The sequence below is a fragment of the Salvelinus fontinalis genome, chromosome 34 (assembly GCF_029448725.1).
Source record: "Salvelinus fontinalis isolate EN_2023a chromosome 34, ASM2944872v1, whole genome shotgun sequence".
Lineage (NCBI taxonomy): Eukaryota > Metazoa > Chordata > Actinopteri > Salmoniformes > Salmonidae > Salvelinus > Salvelinus fontinalis.
In genome coordinates this window covers 9,621,153-9,645,228 of record NC_074698.1, presented here as the reverse complement: position 1 = coordinate 9,645,228, position 24,076 = coordinate 9,621,153, and the positions used below count along the sequence as shown (strand labels likewise).

The 24,076-nt window shown below is 47.9% G+C and overlaps 2 protein-coding genes across 14 annotated transcripts in view; one reads left to right on the top strand and one right to left on the bottom strand.

Annotated features, from left to right (window-relative positions):
* LOC129833038 (G patch domain-containing protein 8-like) overlaps window positions 1–16,133 on the top strand; it is a 39,811-nt gene extending 23,678 nt beyond the window's left edge. For 5 of the 13 annotated variants that reach the window (XM_055897273.1, XM_055897280.1, XM_055897272.1 and 2 more), the window contains 5 exons: window positions 7,266–7,333; window positions 7,491–7,577; window positions 9,565–9,708; window positions 10,062–10,192; window positions 10,878–16,133. In XM_055897273.1, coding sequence (XP_055753248.1) covers window positions 7,266–7,333; window positions 7,491–7,577; window positions 9,565–9,708; window positions 10,062–10,192; window positions 10,878–14,799 — 4,352 coding nt within the window. In that variant the 3' untranslated portion in view covers window positions 14,800–16,133. Of the gene's footprint in view, window positions 1–2,076; window positions 7,334–7,490; window positions 7,578–9,564; window positions 9,709–10,061; window positions 10,193–10,877 lie in introns of all 13 variants that reach the window. The other 8 variants (XM_055897277.1, XM_055897275.1, XM_055897276.1 and 5 more) reach the window with 6 other exon arrangements.
* Window positions 16,134–16,797: 664 nt separating this feature from the next.
* LOC129833040 (Golgi SNAP receptor complex member 2-like) lies at window positions 16,798–24,076 on the bottom strand. The gene is made up of 6 exons (XM_055897285.1): window positions 23,893–24,076; window positions 23,166–23,230; window positions 20,792–20,900; window positions 20,005–20,137; window positions 19,643–19,783; window positions 16,798–18,479 (listed from the first exon to the last, which is right to left on the bottom strand). The coding sequence occupies exons 1-6, from the start codon at window positions 23,919–23,921 to the stop codon at window positions 18,318–18,320; spliced, it is 639 nt and encodes a 212-aa protein (XP_055753260.1). The 5' UTR covers window positions 23,922–24,076; the 3' UTR covers window positions 16,798–18,317.

Here is a 24,076-nt window from a genome sequence, read left to right as displayed (position 1 = left end):
CGCACAACAAAATATTTCGGTGCATATGTGAGTAAAATGGTCGCACTGTAGAGCCTGTAGTGTTGTTTTCCTTCAGCTTTGAATGATGTCATAGTTGGCAGGCTGGTTGGTACATGTAGTCTATTGAGAATTGGTTTAGAGTGAGTGTGTCTACTTTATGGGCCCGAGTCCAGGAGCCTTAACCTCTTCACCCAACCCCTTTCACTCTCATTTGTTTCCACCCAGAGCTAGCTACACAACCCGGACCCGTCTTTCACCCAGCCTTTTCTCATCCCTCCATCTCCCCGTTCCCTTAGTCACACCAGCCTTTCCCTACCCACCCAGCAGGAAGCATCTGGGCTGCATTACAACACGCTAATGGGAAACATCCCAGTCTGCTCATTCTCTGTCTCCAAACACACGGTCATGTTTTCAACCAGGATACAGTGCCTGGATGCCTTCTCCCTCTCAAAACCGTACACTACTGGGGACTTGTCCTCTTGTTCAGTCTGACACCCTGAGCAGCTGATTGTAACAATGTGTCGAATGCTACATTTGCATCTTAACGTCTTACTGAGTGGATAAATAGGGCCGTGTTAGAGAACCTTGTTTTTATACTTGCTTCTAGAGGAGGATGCTGTTACAATGCTGCTTATGCAGCTGTAGACTGCCAGCCTCCCTGCAGTAGTAGCCTCGGGTGCAACATGAGGATCTGCACTGAGTTAAGACCTGCGTCAGTCAGGTCAGCTGGCTATTTGTTTTCAGGGAGGCAGGTAGTGTACGTAGCGCAGGGCACACTGCATTCTTTTAGTGTCTGCTTTTCTGTCTGTAGTGTTTAGCCATGGCTCATCTAGCTGGGGATCTGTCCCACCCTCCCATTTGGCAGCACTGTGCTAAACACAACAGTCACACAGAGGAATGCCGCACAGACACACACACACACACAGCAGCAGCCACGGCAAATGTAATACCAACAGCGTTCTCGTATGCTAAGGAGCTTTTTGAAGACGTTGCTACACTTGTGTCAACGACTCGTCATCTTTGGCCTTGAAGAGGACATAGCCGGTGCGTGGCGTCTTGCTTGCTGAGGGTCTCGACGCTGTCCCATGAGGAATGGTGGATTGAGGCTCATGCCAGGGGCTGGTTGTAAGGAGGTTGGCAGGGGTTCCTGGTATTGCTGCGCTCTCTCCTCTCCTCTGCTCATGGACATGTAGGGCTTTCAATCCACTTCTCTGTCACCAGTTACCAGCCAGAGGCCCTACAGTCCAGGACACTGCCTCCTACAGGGCACATTGGGAACTACCTGTCTGAGTGTGTGAAAGCACTGCGGCGACCCATGACTCTGATGCGTTGATAGCAGGATTGAGACAGGCAGACAGTACAGGGTGTTTTGTTTTTAAATATGCATTTTAAAACCGGACCTGCTGTCTGGTTGTCAGTGGTCTAGCGAATAAAGGGGGTTGTATTTGTGTGTTTGATGTGATCATCTGTAAATGTTTACAGCTTTTATGTAGTAAGGGGAATGTAGCCTTCTGGTTAACAGCGTTAGGGGTTCGAATCCCTGAGCCGACAATCTGTGCCCTTGAGCAAGGCAGTTAACCCTAATTGCTCCTGTAAGTCGCTCTGGAGAAGAGCGTCTGCTAAATGACTCAAATGTAAAATGTTTAAGTTGGTTTGAGTGTAGCTCTTGTGTTGTTGCTGTTTGCATGGTGTCAGTACAGTGTGGTTATGTAAGCAGTGGCCTCTGCTCTGTGGGTAGATGAGTCTGTCTGTGGCGCCAGCCTGCCTGCCTGCATGTCCAATTGTTGTGGATATTAATGATCCTGTGTTTGAACCCAACAACTGTAGACAAATATGGCCATCTACTTTGCTCCGGAGTGGACTTATAACACAATCACCGTATCACGCCATCACATCACTATAGAATGAATCTGTGGGATCGTATTCTAATGATAATAATACAGGATTGTACTCGTTCTCTCCCCTCCTGTCAGAAGCTTGTTTGACCTGATAGCAATGTGTCCCCTGTGCTTTGAGTTTTCACTGTATTCACTCTGTTCTTATTTCTTCTTTTGTTCTTTTTGCCCCTTTTTTTAGGTAAGGTTTGTTGGATTCCCTCTGTATGTCTGTGTGTGTTTCTCCCACTCTCTACAATTGACCTCAATGTAACGCCGCCCTTTACAACGCAGGCTAATACTGGCCTCCCTCGGCTTCCTCCTCTTGTCTTTATAAAACCACTAAACTATTATTTCACTTTTCACAATCTGCTCACAAGTACCTACAGTGCTTTGATTCTAAGTACGAAAACCCAGACAAATCCAATTAAAATCAAGGTAGATCCTAGTAACCAAAGATTGCATCACATCCTGTAGAATCACCAGCTCCAAGTCTCTTTAGATTTGTGTTTGTCCCTTTGAGTGTCTGTGGCTGCCATGGTTGGGGGTTCTGATTGGCTGTGACCACGGCTCAGTCTTTTGAATGGCTTGCAGATTAGCCCCCCCCTCCATCTGCCTGTATCTACCTTCAAACCCGTGGAGTGAGTGTGTACTGTATGTATGTGTGCGGTTGTCATGTGGTACTGAGACATGTGTATTTGTGTGTGTCAGTCACTGACGGGGGGCCCTAGGGAGAACTTACAGGGAAAACCTCACAACCCACCCGTGCACCCAAAATGTGTCTGCCCCTCCCTCCCATGTCCACCAACGTCACACACACCCATCATCCCTCTCCTTTTGGCCTCCCCCCCCTGCACAGCATGCATGTCCCAGAGGTTCAACCCTGCCTGCCTGGACTATCATTCCTCTGGGGATTTAAGCAGTGCTCTGTATAGGCTACCGTGCTACACTCAAAGAACCCTTCATATGCTCCATGGAGTACTTCAAATTCAGCTCTAAATAATCATTTGACTGTTATTTTCCTGTTGTTGCACACTTACAGTGCAAGACCAAGTCTCCTAAGCACTGCTCAAAGCCCTGTGGGCCCCCTTTTTCAGGTACCGTTCTGTTCACCATCCTGGGGGTAAGCATGTCCCAAACTGAGCTTGCTGACAGTGAGGGGATTTGGGGGAATCTCGGCTAACCAGGCTGACAAAGACAAACATCTGTCTGTGCTGCTGACAGAGGGGAGAATGGTGGCTGTGTGTCGAGTGGTGTTCTGTTGTCAGGGGCAGCTGATTGGTTGCATGCTCGTATCGAATGAGGCATGGTCATTCCTCTTTACTGTACTAGATGCGTTAGATAGATAGATATTTTAACACGCTACATTTAAAGCATGATCTGTAGGACAGCCGGACAGGGAACCTCGCCCTGTTCTCCTGTTCCAAGTGGATCTGTCCTCACATTCAGCTGTTTAAACAATCATCCCCTACCCTGCAGAACAGAGTCCAACTCAACTCCCCCAGAGCTCTTATCTGATGGGGATGTTATTGAAGCCAGCTGCTGGCTCTAGCTGTCATTCTTTGGGGTAGGGCGAAGGAAGAGTGAGGGGTGTTGGGAGTTACTTACCACAGATATGCGGCGTATAGGAGAGAGGAACAGGAGGTCCTAGGCACTCATGGGATATTGGGGTAGTAAGAGCCAGGATTGGGGACTGGGACGGTGGGTGAGAGAGTGGTGGTGAGAGGAGATCCCTGTAAGCACCCAGAGGGCTAAGAGTGAAGAAAGGAGAGGAGGGCCCCCCAAACTCCCATCCCCACCACATCCACCCTTCTCTATGTGCCTCGAATCTTCCTGCTTAACCAATTGGTGTTTCTTTTTTACAGCGATTTGATCCTGCCCATGTTGTGCTGATGGTAAACTTAGTGGTAAATGTTATTTTTCCCCCGATTGAATTGTTTTTATTTTATTTTGTTTTTTTCCCTCCCATTTCTTTCATTTGTTGTTTTCCTGTCATCAGAGCACCAATGCTACATAGGCTTTCAATTCTCTCTCAGTATTAGTACTCATTCTGCTGCTTGTATATTATCATATATATACATTTACATTACTCTTAGAAACATTCTCATTTTGTTTGTTTTCAGTTTTTAGTTTTTTTTAACCTTGTGATTCACACTGTGATTTAGATGCACACTTTTTTGTCCGGTCCCTTTGTTGTCCACTGGAATGGGTAATGCTGAAGGTATTGTCACTGTGTTTTTAAAAATGGTTATAGTTGGGGACATCTCTTGTAATTGTAAAAAAAAAAAAAGGTATTTCATGAAGATTAGGTGCCTGGATTGTGACTCCTCCCCTGTGTTCTCAGTGAACTGGTCCATTGGTGGAGAGCTTTACTGCAGTGGCCTGTCTGTCCGTGGGCTGGTCTCAAGCAGTCCCCCTTGTGGTTGGACTGCTCAATATCCATCCCCCTCTAATTAGGGACTGATTTAGACCTGGGTGCAATTCATTATCAGTTGGAATAGGCACTGCATTGTCATTTGGATGTCTGCATCGACCGTGCAGCATTTATGGTGATACGGCCTCTGCGCAGGTCAGGACATTGGTACGTCTTGCGCTTCGGGGAGCAGAGCTGTTGTCGAGGAAGTTTGTTTTTATACAGGACCTCCCACCTACTGTCAATCAATCATGTCATTTCGGAGCATTCAACATTATTACAAAATGATGAGGGGCACACGGAGATGCGATACGGAGCCTCATTTGGCAATTGCGTCACACCATCCACCCTGCCTTAGTGTCCAACCGGCAGACAGACACTGTAGTGGGGTTTGGAGTCCAGACAGGCCCTTATTTGATCCACATGCGGCTATAATTTAAGAATTAGGATTATACCATTGGGCTGTGACCATAACAAGGATACAAGAACAATTCGGAGAACAGACAGATGTTAAGAGAGGATTCAAATTCATAAAAAAAATATTTAAAAAAACCCATGGGCTAGGAATTAATTAGTCTCACATCTGTATTCTGGCACTAATGAATACATTAGGTATGTAAGCCTATGCTGCTGCCCTATTATACAAATGCTGATTATCACGCTGGCTTCCATTGCAATAGAGGACTGTAGTCAGTCGGCACATAAGTCCTTAGTCACTGTATTATCACTAGCCCCTTTTAATAAGTCTGGTTTTATGCGATCAGACCGCTAATGTCGTTACAGCACCACATTATTAGTATTAATCACATGATTTAAGATGCAAACCAAACATGCTCTTTTAGCTTCAGAATGCTAGTGAAGTAGGGGGGCATGTGGATTAGGATTAAGCAATAGTACAAGGGGGTGTGGGATATGGCCAATATAACACGGCTAAGGGCTGTTCTTAGTTACGACGCAACACAGCGGTCCTAGATACAGCTGTTGGCTGTGGTATATTGGCCATATATCACAAACCCCCGAGGTGCCTCATTACTATTATAAACTGGTTATCAATGTAATCAGAGCAGTAAAAATTATTTGTTTGTCATACCCGTGGTATAAGGTCTGATAACCACGGAAGTGGTGTTGGAGGGCCAGTAGGAGGCACTCTTTCCTCTGGTCTAAAAAAAAATATCCCAATGCCCCAGGGCAGTGATTGGGGACACTGCCCTGTGTAGGGTGCCGTCTTTCGGATGGGACGTTAAACGGGTGTCCTGACTCTCTGAGGTCATTAAAGATCCCATGGCACTTATCGTAAGAGTAGGGGTGTTAACCCCGGTGTCCTGGCTAAATTCCCAATCTGGCCCTCAAACCATCATGGTCACCTAATAATCCCCAGTTTACAATTGGCTCATTCATCCCCCTCCTCTCCCCTGTAACTATTCCCCGGGTCGTTGCTGCAAATGAGAACGTGTTCTCAGTCAACTTACCTGGTAAAATAACGGTAAAATAAATAAAAAAGAATTCAGCCAATCAGCATTCAGGGCTCAACACCCAGTTTAATATGGCTAATAGGTTGTGCTATGTGGTAATAATAGTTAGTCATTATTTGTTTCTGATTGTGGATTTGTTAATTCCTAGCCCTGTTAGCTATAGACAAGCATCTTTAAAATGTTCATAATCGCACTTGCCCAAGGGTATAAACTGAGTCTAAAATTGATCAAGAGAATAATAACGTAATCTTGAGTAAGGAGAAAAAGAAAAAAAACTGAAACCAAACTGAAGTGCTGATTGGACTCTTATCTGATTTACTGTGAACCTGGCTGCCAACCAACAGCCACTGCTGCAGCAGACTAGTCCAAATTCTGTTTTGTGCCTTTTTGTTTTGAGAACCCCTGTCTGTCTGTCCAACCCCACCCCATACCCTATTTTCTCAGGTAAGTATCCCCTCCCCTGCAATGTCACCACGGCGATTCCTGGCCTGTGACGTCACTCTGCTGTAGTTCAGTGCTTGTCCTTTATTTACTCCCCCCCCCCCCCCCCCCCCCCCTCTCTCTCTCTCCCTCTCTCTCTCTGCTTCGTTTGGCTGATTATGAGTGGATTAAGCAATTACGTGTCAAATCTCCAACATAGTTTTGATCTTTTTCTGTTTCATTCTGTTTTCTGGTTGTTTTTGGTTGGTTCATTTATTTTTCTGAAGTTAATTTCCTTCTGATCTAGCTCTTTTCACAGCTTACGTAACATGGCTTAAGTAGACTGAGGGAAAGAGGGGGAGAGTCTGTTAGGCCAGGGCCATGATGAGAGGCCTGGGGTAGAGGGGGACCAGAGGCTGGGTCTCCTATGGGACAGTACAGGAGGTTGTGGGGTCAGTCACTGGGCAGTTCAGAGCCGGGTGATGGGGAGGCTGTACTATGTTGTCGCAGTGGTGTTCTGCTCAGTAATCTGAAGCAGCTGCGTCAGCCAGCCCCTCTGGCAGTATTGTCCTTGGTAAACTTGGCGTTCTTGTTGAACAGGACTGCGGTACTGGAGGAGGGAGGGGAGAGAGAGGCTACGCTCAGCACTTTGAGACTGGAGGGAGATACTGCGACAGATACAGGCTTAAACCCTGTCCTTGCCACTCCGTTTTTCTCCAGTATACTTTATCCCTCCGTTTCCTTGTCCTCTCCCCCTCCCTTATCCAAGTGGACGTCTCTGAACTGCTCATATGACCTCTGCTGGTTACCTCTTAGAACTAGGATCAGTGCAGCAATTTGGATGCATCTTTCTAGAAAGAGAACCCAGCTGAGAAGTAGTCGGGGTACTTAAGCTGTGCTGTGCCTGGTGGCTATGGTAAGCTGTGAGAATGGCTGGTGTTTGGTTCACTGTAGCTTTTCTGGTCTCTTTGCACTTCAAGGCAATATTCTCTAACCCCAGCACCCTGTGCTCTAAAAGCAGGCTGTCCCTGAGCTGTCCCAGTGTCAGAGCCTCACCTACCCCTCTCTCTGTCTCTCTCCCCCCAGGACGCACCGACCCTGTGCCAATCATCCTCAAATATGATGTCATGGGGATGGGACGTATGGAGATGGAGGTAAGACGCTGTCAGTGGCTCGCAAAATATCGATATTCTACATTTTGTGTCCTACGACATGCACTGTGTAAAATGGGTCTGTGTATTTGTGAGTGCTGTTTGTTTGTTCATAGCGAGTTTGTTAACTTACATATAGCGTGTGCGTGTGTGTGTGTAGTTGGACGTTGCCGAAGATGCTACAGAGAAGAGGAAAGTGCTGGAGGTGGAGAAGGAAGTCACAGAGGAATTACAGCAGAAATACAAGGTGAGACTTTCCTTACTAGCTAACTCAATCCAGCCATACATACGCCTCTCTTCTCAAGGTCCTCGTTTCAACAATCTCTCACTAGCATTCGTTCACTCGCTTCAAGGTGACCCCGTTTCCTGCATTTGCATACCTTCTTGCTTTTCTCCTGTGCCAGTGACTCATAGCCCTGTCTTGTTAAGATTCTGCTGCCGTTCTGTGTGTTGGTGCAATAAAATCGGCCTTGGAGAATCATAGAGCTTCTCCTGTTCCTCATCTCGCACTCCCTCGCGCATCTTTCTGGTGGAGAAAATTGGATGACTTCATGTGAGGAGTTGCTGTCTGCTGGTGTGAGATTCTGAATATATGAGACAAACACAGACAGACACTCAGTCAATGGAACACTTATACTGTCATGCATGTGCCAAATCATTTATTTTCGCGGGTTACCGGTATATCTGCGGAAATGGCATATGCCAGTGCATTTGGAAAGTATTCAGACCCCTTGGCTTTTTCCTAATTTTGTTACGTTACAGCCTTATTCTAAAAATGTTTTTTTTTTTTTTAAATGTCTCACATCAATTTACACGCAATACCCCCTAACGACAAGCCAAAACAGGTTTTTAGAAATGTTTGCAAATTCATGAAAAATGTAAAACTGATATCACATTTATTTCAGGCGCTTTACTTAGTACTTTGTTGAAGCACCTTTGGCAGCGATTACAGCCTCAAGTCTTCTTGGGTATGACGCTACAAGCTTGGCACACCTGTATTTGGAGAGTTTCTCCCATTCTTCTCTGCAGATCCTCTCAAGCTCTGTCAGGTTGAATGGGGAGCGTTGTCTTGGCTGTTGTCTTGGCTGTGTGCTTAGGGTCACTGTCCTGTTGGAAGGTGAACCTTTGCCTCAGTCTGAGGTCCTGAGTGCTCTGGAGCAGGTTTGCTCCAGAAACTTTGTTCTGGACTTTGTTCTGTTAATCTTTCCCTCGATCCATCCTGCTGCTGAAAAACATCCCCACAGATTGATGCTGCCAGGTTTCCCCCAGATGTGACGATTGACTTTCAGGCCAAAAGTTAAATCTCGGTTTCATCAGACCAGAGAATCTTGTACAACTGAACGCATTCAACTGAAATGTGTCTATCGCATATGACCCTCTGAAACGGAGAGGTGCGAGGGAGGCTGCCATAATCGACATCCACGTCGTCGGCGCCTGGGGAACAGTGGGTTAAACTGCCTTGCTCGGGCAGAACGACAGATTTTTACCTCGCCAGCTCGGGGATTCGATCCAGCAACCTTTCAGTTACTGGCCCAACACTCTAACCACTAGGCTAACTGCTGCCCCTTCAATTGATTGACTCTAGGAAGAGTCTTGGTGGTTTCAAACTTCTTCCATTTAAGAATGATGGAGATCACTGTTTCTCTAAGGGACCTGTCAACTGTGGGACCTTATATGGTTTTCCAAATCATGTCCAATCAATTGAATTTACCACAGGTGGACTCCCAAGTTGTAGAAACATCTCAAGGATATTCTTGTAAATAAGGTATTTCTGTTTTTAATTAATGTGTATAAAAATAAATATAATAAAAAATTTAAAAAAACATTATGGGGTATTGTGTGTAGATTGAGGGGGGAAATAATTTAATACATTTTAGAATAAGGCTATAATACATTATAGCCTTATTCTTTTGTAAAAGGGGAAGGGGTCTGAATACTTTACAAATGCACTGTATAAAAACAACCTGCAAGCACAATCCTTGTACGCTTTGTTACCTTATGTGATTGATTTCTTTCAGTTATTGGACTTTTAACCTCAATGATAAACAACCATAGAGTTTCCTGTGGATTACTCAACCACTCAACCACTACCAAGCCCTATGATATGAGAATAAAGACCAGATTATACTGGCTCTGATCTTACGATCTTATTTCATCTTTCCATCTCTAATCTGTGTCAATGTCACTCACATCTCCTGTCTGTACCCCCCCGCCCTCCTTAACCCCAACAATAGGACCAGGTGGAAAAGGAGAAGGCCATCGCTAAAGCCCTGGAAGACCTGAGGGCCAACTTTTACTGTGAGCTGTGTGAGAAACAGTACCAGAAGCACCAAGAGTTTGACAACCACATCAACTCGTACGACCACGCTCATAAGCAGGTGAGGAGGACCTCCGCTTACCCCCACGCTGCTACAGCCCTACACACACCGGGTATACTGTCACCGTGTACACGAGCTTAGAGAAAACGAGCCTTAAATCCCAGACACCCCAGAAACAATTGTAAGGAGCCTGTCTCAGTGGAGAGGGCTTTGCAGATATAAAATGGTCTTGTTGAATGGTGTTGCTGCACCATTGCCCTTACTGTGGATGCAGGAATCCTTAACTGCTCTCTTTCTCTCCCTCGTCCCCCTTTTTCTCCCTCATCCCTCTTCTTCATCTGACCCAATCTGTCTTTCTTCCCCTCTCTTCCCTTCCCCTCTCCCGCCATCCTGCCCTTGGTGTGCTGCTGCAGAGGCTTAAGGAGCTGAAGCAGAGGGAGTTTGCGAGAAACGTGTCATCACGCTCCCGGAAGGGTGGGAAGAAGCAGGAGAAGCTGCTACGCAGGCTGCATGAGCTAGCTGAGCAGAGGAAACAGCAGAACCGGTGAGCACATGCTACAGTATATACTGCACACTCAACCGCCCTCTCCTGGCTGAAGTGGAGGCTGTAACCTAATAATAAATATCACATTTTTATTTTATTGGTCACATATACGTGATTAGGTTAGCAGATGTTATTGCGGGTGTAGTGAAATGCTTGTGCTTCTAGCTCCGACAGTGCAGTAATATCTAACAAGTAATGTCTAACAAATTACTTAACATATACCCAATACACACACATCTAGGTAGGAATGAATTAAGACTATATACATATGGATGAGCGATGTCAGAGCGGAACGGACTAAGATAACGTAGAATAGCATAGAATACAGTATATACATATGAAATGAGTAATACCAGATATGTAAACATTATTCATTAATTAAGATAGCGTAGAATAGTATATAATGCAGTAAATACATATGAGATGAGTAATGCCAGATATTAAAGTGACTAGTGTTCCATTCCTTGAAGTGGCCAGTGATTCCTAGTCTATGCCTATAGGCAGCAGCCTCTAATGTGCTAGTGATGGATGTTTAACAGTCTAATAGCTGTGTGGCAGCTTCCCATCAGTGCAGTGTTTGCAGATGTATGTGCAAAGAGAAATTATAATTTTAAATGTGTTCTGGATGAAACGCATGACACATGAAACACGTCACTTTAATATGTTCTTTATCGTTGTGTTTCAGTACCCCGGGAAGTGGTCCCATGTTCAAACCCACCACCGTGGCAGTAGACGGGGAGAAGGGTGAAGAGGGGAGTGCTGTAACCCCCGAGTATGTTCCCCCTGCAGACACTGCCATGGAGGGCTTGTCAGGGGAGGAGAAGAGCAGTAGGGGTCAGGCCTCCCCCAAACCAGCCACCACCATCAACTTCTCCCTGGGGAAGAGGAGCTCATCCCCGGCCGGGTCCTCCAAGGTCAGCGTGTCCTTCTCCTTCGCCAAGAAACCCCCGGTGAAGCTGGAGACGGTCGCAGCAGTGTTCGCTAAACTCCATCAGGATGATGAGGAGGAGGAGGAGGGGGGACAGGAGGAGGGAGGGGAGAAGGCCGCGGGACAGGAGGAGACCTCCGGCTGCAGCACCGAGAGCCCCAAGGGAGGAGGAGGGGGGAATGGAACAGCAGGGCCAGAGGAGGAGGAGCAGCAGGAGGAGCAACTACATCAAGAACAACCAGAGCAGGAGGAAGAGGATGACGGCGCCTCCCTAGCCTCCACTCTCAACAAGCTGAAGATGATGATGAAGAAGGAGGAAGGCTGGGCCGGCCAGGAGCCTGAGTACTACCACTACATCCCACCAACCCACTGCAGAGTCAAACCCCGCTTCCAGTTCCTGGTGTTCATGAAGGCCACAGACCAGTGTGAGATCAGGGAGCAAGAAGAAGAAGAAGAAGAGGTGGAAGAGAAGAAGACCGAGAAGGTGGTAGCAGAGGTTTCTGAGCAGACACAGCCAAAAGCTACTGAGTGCAAATCAGACGAGCCAGAGAAGACTCCTGCAGCTCCAGTCACAGAGCCCACTCCTACATCACCTAAACTGAAGACTGAAGAGGCCTCTGCCAGCTTCACAGACCCCCCTCCCACAACGGCCCCCACTGTAGTACCAGACAGCAAGCAGGAGACCCCAGTCCCAGAGCCCAACTCGGGCCCCAAAATCCCCACCAGCCCCTTCTTCCTGGTCCTGAGCAAAGACGAGAGCACCACTCTGCAGTGGCCCTCGGAGCTGCTGGATTTTACCAAGGCTCAGCCCGCCCTCTCTTACAGCTGCAACCCCCTGTACTTCGACTTCAAACTGTCCCGCAACAAAGGGGTCCGTGCTGGACGAGCAGCAAAGTCCTCCAAGCCCGCTGGTGAAGGAGCTGAGAAGAAAAACAATCCTGAGGCAGCTGCTGCAGTCAACGAGGGGCATGCTGCTGCTGCCACCACCACCCCTGGGCCCAGCACTGACAACACTGATAAGGAGCAGCCCTCCTTAAAAATAGAGGGTTCCCAAGGGGAGACTGAGGAGCAAAAACTACAGAGTAGCACAAGCGGAGCCAAGAAGAAGAAGAAAAAGAAGAAGAAGAAGCATAAGAAATCTGGGAAAGGCTCCAAGCGCAAAGAAAAAGAGAAGGGAGCCGTAGTGGACGGGGACGCGGAAACTGCGATCCTAGGAGAGAAAACCAAAAAGAAGAAAAAACACAAACGAAAGAAGAGCAAAAACAAAGGTGAGGGGGAAGAGGGAGGTGGTGGTGATAAGGAAAAGCCTAAAGAGGAAAAAGCAGTAGCCGCAACGGTTTCTAGTGCTCCCCCAGCACCAGCAGGAACAGGATCTGCTACAGGAGCGGAACCCGGGAAAAGGAAACGACCAGCCAAAGAAGCACTTCAGAAGTCCGGGGCAGAGGAAGGTGGGGCAGGGAAAGGCTCTGACGAGGCCAAGCCCTCTGAGGAGCACAACGGCACCAAGCGTCTGAAGACAGACCCCAGCGCCCCACCCAGCGCTTCCTGCTCCTCCTCGGCCCAGAAGAGCCCCGGGCCAGGCAAACCACCCAGCAGTGAGAGTGAGGAGGAAGGAGGTGGAGGCTCAGCTTCCCGATCCAGCCGCCGCAGGTCCACGCCCCGGGAGGGGCGCCGGCACCAGAGCGATGACTCCGGCCGCTCCCGAAGCCGCTCGTCGCGTCGGGGAGACGGGCGAGGGAGCAGCCGGAGGCGGCACCGCGGCCAGGCATCCCGTAGCCAGTCAGACTCCAGCAGCTCGGAGCGTTCCTCGAGCGCCTACAGCCGGCGCAGCCGCAGCTACTCAGACAGTTACAGTGACGACAGTGACGGGGGCCGCCACCGGAGACACTCTAAACGCTCCTCTGACTCCGAGTACGATCGACGGGGAAGCGGCGGGCGGCGGCGCTCCAGAAGACGTCACTATTCTTCCTCGTCCTCGGAGGACTCTCGCTCCCGCAGCCACAGCCGCAGGAAGAGGCACCAGCGGCGGCACCGGAGCAGCTCTCGGAGCTCTAGCAGCAGGAGCTGCAGCAGCAGCACCAGGTCGTGGAGACGCAGCTACAGCCGCAGCCACAGCTCAGCCAGCCGCTCCTCCAGCTCCACCAAGGGCTCCCCTTACCGGGGTCGTGGAGGCCAGGGGGGCCACAGGGGCCGGGCAGACAGCGCTACACGGCGCCGAGACTTCAACCGCTCCTGCATCTACCGCTCCCAGTCCCCCCGCTCTGCCTCATCACGAGCCCCAAACCGCAACAGCAGCTCCCAGAGCCAGAGGGCAGGGGGGTCCCGGGGAGAAGGAGGGGGAGACCAGAGGAACTCTTCCTCACACTTCACCGCCCGCCAGCTTCTGGATAAGATCCAGTCCAGGAAGGGATCTGATGTCCCAACCACAGGGACCAAATCTGGCGCCAAGATCAAGGACCCACCATCGGGCTACTTTGGGCCCAAACTGCCTCCAGCTCTGGGCAATAAGTCCATGCTGCCCCTGTTCGGTAAGCTGCAGGCAGGGAAGAAATTCCCTGCGATCCCCCTGACCCGGCCCGATGGTGGAGAGAAGTCATCAGCAGGGAAAGGTTCAGATGCCGGGGGAGAGGTCATCCTGATGGAGCCCATCCGGGAGTTCCCCCCACCGCCTCCCCCTCCACCAGCTCATAAGAAGGTGGAGGAGACGGTAGTAGTAGTCCAGGAAGCCCGCCACCTCACCCTGGACGCACGGGTTCTTCATGAGCCCCGGCCGCTGTTCCATCAGGAGCCCTCCATGCTGATGCCCCCATACCAGGGCGAGCCGGGACAGGACCCCTCCCAGAACCCCATGATGGAGCCACTCATGCCCGACATGCAGCAGCAGCCACCCCCCATGCACGCCTACCCCAACTACCCCCCGCCCAGCCTGGAGGAGGAGGACATGGGCATGGAGGCAGAGGAGAACGGTCTGGCCCCGCTGGAGAGCCAGCCCATCACCTTCACCCCAGAGGAGATGGAGAAGTACGGCAAGCTGCAGCAGGCCGCCCAGCAGCACATCCAGCAGCAGCTCCTGGCCAAGCACATCAAGACCTTCCCCTCAGCCGCAGCAGCACAGGCTGCAGCAAACATGGCTGCAGCAGCGAACCATCTGCAGCCGGCACCCCCTCCCCCCCAGCAGCAGATGATCCAGATCCACCAGCCTGCCGTGTCTGCAGCCTCGGCTACCTCCATCACCACAGTACAACACCTCATCCAGCAGCACCATGCCGCTCAGGCTGCAGCCATGGGCATCCACCCACACGGCCCCCACCCGCACCCCCAGTTAGCCCAGGTCCACCACATCCCCCAGCACCACCTCACCCCCATTTCCCTATCTCACCTGGGACACTCTCTGGGCCACACTCTGGGCCACCAGTTGGGAGTGGGACACGCTGGACTGATCCCTGCCCACCACACGGCCTTCCTCAATGGCCAGCCCATACACATTATCCCAGCCTCAGCACTTCATCACCACAGCCCCTTAGCCCTCCACCACATACCACACTCATCCCTCTACCCAACGCTGTTCGCCCCCCGGCACTCTAACGCCGCTGCGGCAGCCGCACTGCAGCTTCACCCCTTCCTGCACCCCATCTTCTCAGGGCAGGACCTCCAGCACCCCCCTAACCACGGCTCCTGAGAAAGACCTTCACTAGAGCCATGTGTCCACATCAGAGGAGGGTGTTTTGGCCAGAGCAGGCCTGGTTAAACATCAGAGTTAACATGGAGAGAGGGAGGTGTAGTGGCACCATTGTGCAGCAGGTGATGATGAGAATATCATCAGACTGGCCACCATTAGACCACTGGCCAGACAGAGGTGCTGTGATATGCTGCCTGTGCAGAGGTAAACAACAGACATTTACTGTGGGCTCTTTGAATGGACCCCTCCGAACAGTTGACTGACATTCACCCTGAGGTTTCTGGACAGGGTGGGAGAGGGTTTGAGGCAACCTCAAATCTAAGACGGCAGTTTGTTTTGAATGGGAACCCAGTTTAAAAGGGGGGGGGGAGCAGAAATCTCTGGAGTATTTTTTTTGTCCCACAGTTTATAACTGATTGTCGCTGTCAATGTTCTTCTTTGTTTTTACAGCCAAAGAGACGCAGTGGCTGAAGCCATAAGCAGGATGGTGTTGGGGGAGATGAGATGGGGACAAGACGGGGTTTAGGGTGACATCCATGACTGGAAACAGCCTTGACTTTGTAATGTAATCTGGTGGCTCTAGTCTACTGCCTGAATTCTGTTGTCATTAATATCTAATTTTCTCACATGACTACTTGCTCTCTTCATGACCCGTAATATTCACCAACAATTTGTAATACGGTATGGTGTACATAGATCACTGAGCAATGTGAAGTATCCCTCTAATATGATGGGCATATAAGGAATGTTCTTTATTACTGACTAATGAAATGTTGCCCATAAGGAAATTAAAATGGTCACTGGTGGGGGAACACCGATAAGAGGGGTGAAGCTCAAGTTTTATTGGAGGTACTGTGGGGGGGTCTCACCCGCTTAGTGCTGTAGGGTTAAAGGTCATGTTGTTCCAAGTGGTAGTGGTTGTATATTGAAATGACTTGCACTGAAATCTGTACATCAAGATGCTGCTTTCGCATCATGTAACAAATGTATGATTGTAGTATACTGCAATAATTGTATTTTATTTTGTTTTTGTTTCTAAATTATTTTCCAAAATGCTCCTCAAAAGGTGATGTTTTTCCTCTCGTGTAATTTTTGCTCAATGTAAATAAAATTGCTGTAGTTAACCCCAATAACATTCTAGGGGTTTGTTGCTACTGTAAAAAATAAAAGAACTGAAGGAATGAAGATGGACAAGAATACTTTATCGAGGCATTTTCTGAACTATTATCCTGTATGGGAAGGATTGGGTGACGGGACTGCCCTGTAAGGGACAGCAATGGTATGTCTTTTTTAAATATGATGCGTCAACAAATAAAGAGTTTTGAGTTGCTACATGTCTGTCTTAACGATGTTTAGCTGGTGAAGAGTGAGTAGTCTGCAGTGGTCTGAGTAAGGTTTGCGAGCAATACATAAAGATAAATGTCCCGTCTGGGTACTTCCAGTATGGTACATTATAGGCAGATTACATATATTAACAAATACCAGCACAGACATGCATTCTTTACTTACTGTGGCAAACGGCTTCTGAAACTGCAATGAGAAGTGAATTTCTCATTCTCAGCACAAGCTTCTTGAGATGTCTGCGTATTGCATGCAGCCCTTTTAGACTAGATGATACGTCTGCTAGGCTAATAAGGCTAGAGGACTTTACATCTGCTTCTCCTCTGAAGGTTATGGAATGCTGAGCTGTCACTAGGTGGCGCCAGAGCTCCGTTTTATGTAGCCTTACTTACAGCTAGCTGTACATCAAGACCAGGAGTCAGACTGTCTAATTTCAGCGTAAAACTTTTCATCCGTAGTTTCTCATCTACCTGCTGGAGCATTCCATGCTTATTGCTCTCCCAGGATTGTATTTGAAGTAAATGTGATAAATGTATGCGCTCTGAATAAGCGTGTCTGCTAAATGACTAACATGTCAGATGTGATGGTAGGGGTTCCTATGCACAGTCCGGATAGGTCCCCAGACTACGGCCCCTCAAGTACTAGTCTTAAAAATAATTCTGTTTCAAACAATAGTTTTACTGTTGTAAATGTAAACTCCATATTGTATGACATTTTCAGTGAGAGATTTATTTAAACTATGCTTTATATCCATTGTTAGATTTGACCCATACCTAATTCAATTGCTAGATTACATGGACACTTCAGAGACAGATTAAGACAAGTTGTTTTTAAAATGTTAACTTTTTTTTATCTCCAGATAATTCCAATTTGAACCTTGGTTGCACTAACATAGTGAGACTAGGGCCAAGAACATGTCCAGATCATTTACATTTTGAAAGTGTGATAACAATACACTTTGTTTTGTTTTCACTATCGGTCTGTATCTTGGTCACAGGTCCCTGTTCCTCCCTGGGCTACATACATGTATTGGTTAATCTGACATAAGTATTCTCCAGGCAGTGTCATTAGGATGTGTGATGAGGTAAGGTGCAACATTTCCAGATAACTATTTTTCTGTCCATTTTAAGAATCATCCTCATTTGGGAACAATGGCAGCAAACAGTAAAATTATGCTTCAAGAAGATGAAACCACAATGAATGTCATCCACAAGGCAATGGAGAACACATTATAGGGGAGACTAAGGCAAGCAAGTGGAACTTGAAGGAGATTTGGTTTGGAAAAAAAGGTAACCAGTCATATGAAATGTCCTTCTCACCCACCTACAGCTTCACACAGAGGCTGTCAGGTGGATGACCGCCGAGATGAGTGGCAGGTGTCAGTGAGCTGGAATTATGGTTGCAAGGTTCCACGTTCAGTTTGAAGTAAAATTAAAGTATAGACACTGAGTGCAAAACATTAAGGACACCTGCTCTTTCCATAACAGACTGACCAGGTGACGGCTATGATCCCTTATTGATGTCACTTGCTAAATTCACTTAAATCACTATACATGGAGGATATGGGTTTAAAAGAAAAAAATGTAAGCCTTGAGACATGGATTGTGTATGTGTGCCATTCATAGGGTGAATGGGCAAGACAAAGTGCCTTTGACCAGGGTATGGTAGGCGCACTGGTTTGTGTCAAGAACTGCAACGCTGCTGGGTTTTTCACACAACAGTTTCCCGTGTGTATCACTAATGGTCCACCGCCCAAAGGACATCTAGCCAGCTTGACAACTGTGGGAAGCATTGGAATCAACATGGGCCAGCATCCCTGTGGAACGCTTTCAATACCTTGTAGAGTCCATGCCCAGATGAATTGAGGCTGTTCTGAGGGCAAAAGGTACAACTCAACATTAGGAAGGCATCCTTAATGTTTTGTACACTCAGTGTATAGGTCTTGCTTAACACCCATTTTACTGGTGCAAACAAAGAGTGGTTGAAATAGACGTGGGTGGTAAAACCCATGGAAATTAAAAGACGGATAATTCCTTGCCTTCCGATTGGAAACAATACTGTCAAGGAACTCTCCGATTTGAAGACAAGCCTATTATCACCGTTCACGTATCTTATGGGCTTATTGTGCAAACATGTCCAAGGCCAACGCAAAACTGTGGCTGCAGATGCGGTCATGGTCAGCCCAGGTACTTGACCACCAGGAACATGACCACACAGGTGAGCAGCATCCCTCCAATCATGACGAACTTATCCTGGGTGGCCCTCTTCTCGATCAGCCTCATCACCGTGTTGGACAGACCCAGCATGTTGGCCACATCCAGCATCTTCTTGTGGGTCCCCTGGATTTAGGGAGAACAGAGGGGAGAAAAGACATCGAACATTAGCTGCTGAAGTTCCATTGATTGTGCTGCTGTTTCCTGAAGAAAAAGCTGAAGTTAGTTATTAATGGGTATTCTGCTTCATTGCTGTTTGTGGGAATACTGTATACACAGTAGTATCATAACCTGCATTTAGCCTGGTCATGACAAAGCTCTATTCAACTGATTAGGGAGAGGCTGTCTGAGGAACCACACCCAGCCGTTCTGTCCTCCCGGTCTGTTCCTCAGCTGTTTCTCACGGCCAGCCCATCTGATCACCAGACGCCCTGATAACAGGAGGCACACAGTAGCCTTCACCAGGAACACCATCTCTTCTCCTCCCTGTAAATATGTACTTAGCCTGCTGCTGACAACCAGCACCACACACACACACACACACTTCGACTACACATAGTGATCATTAGAGGACAGAAACCGGGTCAGCCAGGGTTTGTTTTGGGAATACTGATTCCTCTCTCTGGGATACCGTCAACAGGGACCTGCCGTGCCGTGTCACGGTCAGTGTTCCTTGGCAAAGTGTCAACAACAAAAGAACAGATCCTCAAAACGTTCTATAGCTGCACCATTGAGAGCATCTTGACTTGCTGCATCACCGCTTGGTATGGCAACTACTTGGCATCCACTACAAAGGGTAGCGCGTATGGCCCAGTACATCACTTGGGCCGAGCTCCCTGCCATCCAGGACCTCTATACCAGGTGGTGTCAGAGGAAGGCCCTGAAAATTGCCAAAGACTCCAGCCCCCCAAGTGACAGACATTTCTGCTACTGCACGGAAAGCGGTAGCAATGCACCAAGTCTGGAACCAACAGGACCCTGAACAGCTTCTACCAACAAGCCATAAGAATGCTAAATAGTTAACCAAATAGCAACCAGGACTATCATCATTTGCACTCTTTTGACTCATCACATACGCTGCTGCTAGTGCTTATTATCTATCCTGTAGCCTCGTCACTTTACCACTACCTACATGTACATATCTACCTCAATTACATCGTACCCCTGCACATCGGTACTGGTACCCCGTGTATATAGCCAAGTTATCGTTACTCATTGTGTATTTATTCTCTAAGTTTTTCTCTCTGCATTGTTGGGAAAGGCCCGTATGTAAGCAAACACACACACACCTTGAGCGTGCCCCTCTGGTCCCTGAGTCCGGTGAGGATGCTGCTGCCGCTGCCCAGGAGGTCGTCCATGCCTCTGTGTGCGTTGTTCAGGTTGGAGTTCAACTGCAACGTCTCGTCTATGGGGATGGAGGTGTCTGCATCCTGTAGGGGACAATACCGGTAACATCTCAACAATGTTCCCCTAAAAAAATGTATTTCGGTTTTATTGCCCATGTTACACCAGTAGCGGAGTGTCAAGCAAGAGTTTGCATGCATGTTTTAGGTTATCATTACATGAGTGTAGACATTACTGTAGTTCTACATGGGAGATGAGTGTGTTCTGATGATTACATGTGGTTTTGGTGTGGGCCACTACTACTGACGTTGGTGGTGAAGGTACGACTCATGAGCTCCTCCCTCTCTCGGTCCTGGGTCTCTCGTGAGTAGCGACGGTGCTGAAAGTTCCTCAGCGCCGTCTGGAGGTGCTGAACATCATACTTCAGCTGGTCTACCCGCCTGCGGAGGGGACAGACAGAGACAACATTCTTCTTACCCCCCAGCCGAATAATGGCAGAGGAAATCTCAGAGGGTAAAAATGGCAGCCTTTGCCTCCAGCCCCATCCAGCATTTCAGGACTGTGGTTTAGTCACTCCTTCTTCACTAACTCATGACATCTCCCTTGGTATGCTCTGTATGGATGTCTTCTAGCTCTCAATAAAAGCTTTCTATCGTCACTAAGATAAGTCAACATGCCTCCCTTCTTCCCAATCTGTCTTACTTCTCCACCTGGCTGAAACACCTGAGGGCCTGTCTCCCTCCACCCTTCTCTCCCACTCCTCCTGAGCATCACCTGCTCGTGGCTCAGCCCCGCGGCCCCAGAGTACTGTAGCTGTCCTGAGATCAGAGGAGAGCTGTGGGACGGGGCGCAGCAGTTTGTCCCCTGGGGCCTGTTTACCCAGCTCTGTAGTGACGCCTTGCCCAACGCTGCAGGAATGCCGGGGCTTCCGAGGGAATGTTTTCACAGAGCCGCGTCGCCACAGGGGATGAGAAACACACTGCCTGCTTCATCTAGCTGCGACCTCGTCCCGGTCCCACCCATCTTTATGAAACATTCATCGCCATGCCATCTCTGGTGTTATTGGGTCACCGATGCAGTTTGTGAGTACTCACAGTTTGGCGTTCTGACGGCGGTTTGGCGGGTCTTTGCTAGCCAGGATTTCCAGACGTTCCAAATGGCTGAAGATCTGGTCGATTCTGACCTGCAGATCGTTCTCCAACACTGGAGAGAGCGCACAAACACACACACACACACACACACACACACACACACACACACACACACACACACCCACACACAGACAGAGAGAGAGAAACAATTAAACACACCCTGAACAGTTGTTTCACTCCCCAAATAGGCCAATCTTATACAAAATAAAATGTTAAAGTTATGTTCATTCTAATAAAACAGACAAGATTTCCCCATTCCATGCTACCATTGAATATAGCCCCACGGTTTCAGGTGAATCCAAGAGAGAGATGACAGCAAATATGTTATTTTCTCAAACTTTGCAGAGGAAGTTAATCCACATTGAAACAAAGGGCCTTGTACATAATCATGAAGACAAATCAGCCATTGATTCTTATTTGAAGTCAGATATCTATCGTTACACCCGTTTCATTCTCAGACTGCTGAGATTCTAGATAGCGTTTGGTTCCAAGGTGACAACAGCACTAGGCTTGTGGGAAGCTTTTATCTGCCCTTTAAAAAGGACTAGCACCATCTTGTCCCCCACCCTCTACCGTCCTGACTGAGTGACTCCTCGCTCAGACGCCTGCTGCATCCTTCCACCCTCTAACATGCGAGATGATGTCATTGTCACGACTGGGCGGCCGACTGGCTGCCACCATTATCTTTAGAGAAGACTTCCCAGTCGTCCCTCTGCCGCCACCCCTATGCTTCCTGCCCTGGCACCAGCCTGACTCACAGAACATTGCCCGCCCTGCCCACCTCCCAAAACAATCAGTAGGGAGGGCAGGGTACAGCTTGGCTCAAAGGGCTGCGCAACACTGGAGAAGGAGAACAGATGTAAATACTGCCTAGTTGTAAATTCCGAATTTATAATTAACAAAAAATATAAAAACGCAACAATTTAAAATATTTTACTGAGTTACAGTTCATATAAGGAAATCAGTCAATTGAAATAAATTAATTAGGCCCTCATCTATGGATTTCACATGACTGGGAATACAGATATGCATCCGTTGGTCACAGAAACCTTGAAAAAAGGTAGGTGCCTGGATCATAAAACCAGTCAGTATCTGGCCACCATTTTCTTCATGCAGCGCGAATAAAGAGTTGATCAGACTGTTGATTGTGGCCTGTGGAATGTTGTCCCACTCCTCTTCAATGGTTGTGCGAAGTTGCTGGATATTGGCGGGAACTGGAAGGCGCTGTCGTACACGCCGATCCAGAGCATCCCAAACATGCTCAATGGGTGACGTGTCTGGTGAGTATGCAGGCCATGGAAGAACTGGGACATTTTCCGCTTCCAGGAAATGTGAACAGATCCTTGCGGCATGGGGTTGTGCATTATCATGCTGAAACATGAGGTGATGGCAGCGGATGAATGGCACGACAATGGGCCTCGGGAACTCGTCACAGTATCTCTGTGTATTCAAATTGCCATCAATAAAATGAAATTACGCTACGGACAATGAGCACATGCCTTCCCTCACTTTAACCCTACCATGGGGCACTCTGTTCACAACGTTGACATCAGCAAACCGCTCGCCAACACAACACACCTTCTGCAATCTGCCCAGTACAGCTGAAACCGGGATTAATCTGTGAAGAGCACACTTCTCCAGCATGCCAGTGGCCATAGAAGGTGAGCATTTGCCCACTGAAGTCGCAGTCAGGTCAAGACCCTGGTGAGGGCGACGAGCACGCAGATGAGCTTCCCTGATACGGTTTCTGACAGCTTGTGCAGAAATTCTGCGGTTGTGCAAATCCACAGTTTCATCAGCTGGGCTCAGACAATCCTGCAGGTGAAGAAGCCAGATGTGAAGGTCCTGGGCTGGCCTGGTTACATGTGGTCTGCGGTTGTGAGGCCAGTTGGACGTACTGACAAATTCTGTAAACGACGTTGGAGGCGGCTTATTGTAAAAAAATAAACATTAAATTCTCTGGCAACAGCTCTGTTGGACAGTCCTGCAGTCAGCATGCCAATTGCACGCTCCCTCAAAACTTGAGACTTCTGTGGCATTGTGATGTGTGACAAAACGGCACATTATAGAGTGACCTTTTATTGTCCCCAGCACAAGGTGCACCTGTGTAATGACCATGCTGTTTAATCAGCTTTTTGATATGCCACATCTGTCAGGTGGATCGATTATCTTGACAAAGGAGAAATGCTCACTAACAGCAATGTAAACACATTTTTGAGAAATACACTTTTTGTGCATATGGAACATTTCTGGGAGGTTGACACTTGCAACATTCATTGAATGCAGAAGATACATTATTTAGAAAGAGTGAACTCACAGTGGACAGACTGACGATCTGTGTTCTCCAGGCGTCCCATGAGCGACTGCACCTCCTGGATTTGCCTGATCAAAGAGGACAGAGAGCAAAGATATATAAATATTCCTAGCCTACCGTAAATATTAAACAGAGGTCTATATGGAAGCGTAATATTAGATACGGGTCTATTGAATAGACAAGGAACTAGACAATGGTATGTGGCAATTTAATACACACGCTAGATACGTAAACTACAGACAGTGAATTTAATGGTGCTTTCAAGACTACTGGGAACCCCGGGAGACAAGGTAAAATCATGACGTCAGTGATCTTTAGGTCAGAAAATCGGAACTCTAAAAAGATGCTCGAGTTTCCGACTTGGAATTCAGAGTTGGATGACCGTTCAAAACAATGTTTCCCAGTCAAAGCTATTTTTTTTCCAGAGTTCCTAATAGTCTTGAATGCACTGAAGTCAAAGATTTCTGAGTTCCCAATTGATTTGAACGCGGCGTACCGTTACAGTAGTGATAGTTAAATATTGTTGGTCATGGATCTATGGATATCTATTAGCTGGTTGGCTAGCTAGTTTCCTGTTGACATCATGACCAGTAATGGAAGGGGTTAGTTAAAACTATCTTTGTCATGAAATGTTGTTAGCTAGCCAGCTAGTTACAGTAACGCGGTATATCATAAGGCAAGTGAGCTACGTTAGATGTCTTATTTTTTGAAAGAGAACAGAAACACTCACTTATTTGTTTGATGGTACAATGTCTCCATTTTCCTTTTATGTTTCAAGACACAATCCACAAAAAATACCCTCGGTCTATAGAGGAATACCTTTAGCCGGTTTTATTGTGAAACTGAAAACAAGTGGATTTTTGTGCAATGTACACGTCATCAGTTGAGAAGACTTGTGTACGGAAATGGAATAA

Coding starts and splice junctions, on each gene's coding strand:
- LOC129833040 (XM_055897285.1), bottom strand. CDS start 23,921: ATGGAGACATTGTACCATCAAACAAATAA. Junction 20,138..20,791: donor CGCCGTCAGAACGCCAAACT/GTGAGTACTCAC, acceptor TCCCCTCCGCAG/GCGGGTAGACCAGCTGAAGT. Junction 19,784..20,004: donor GTCGTACCTTCACCACCAAC/GTCAGTAGTAGT, acceptor TGTCCCCTACAG/GATGCAGACACCTCCATCCC.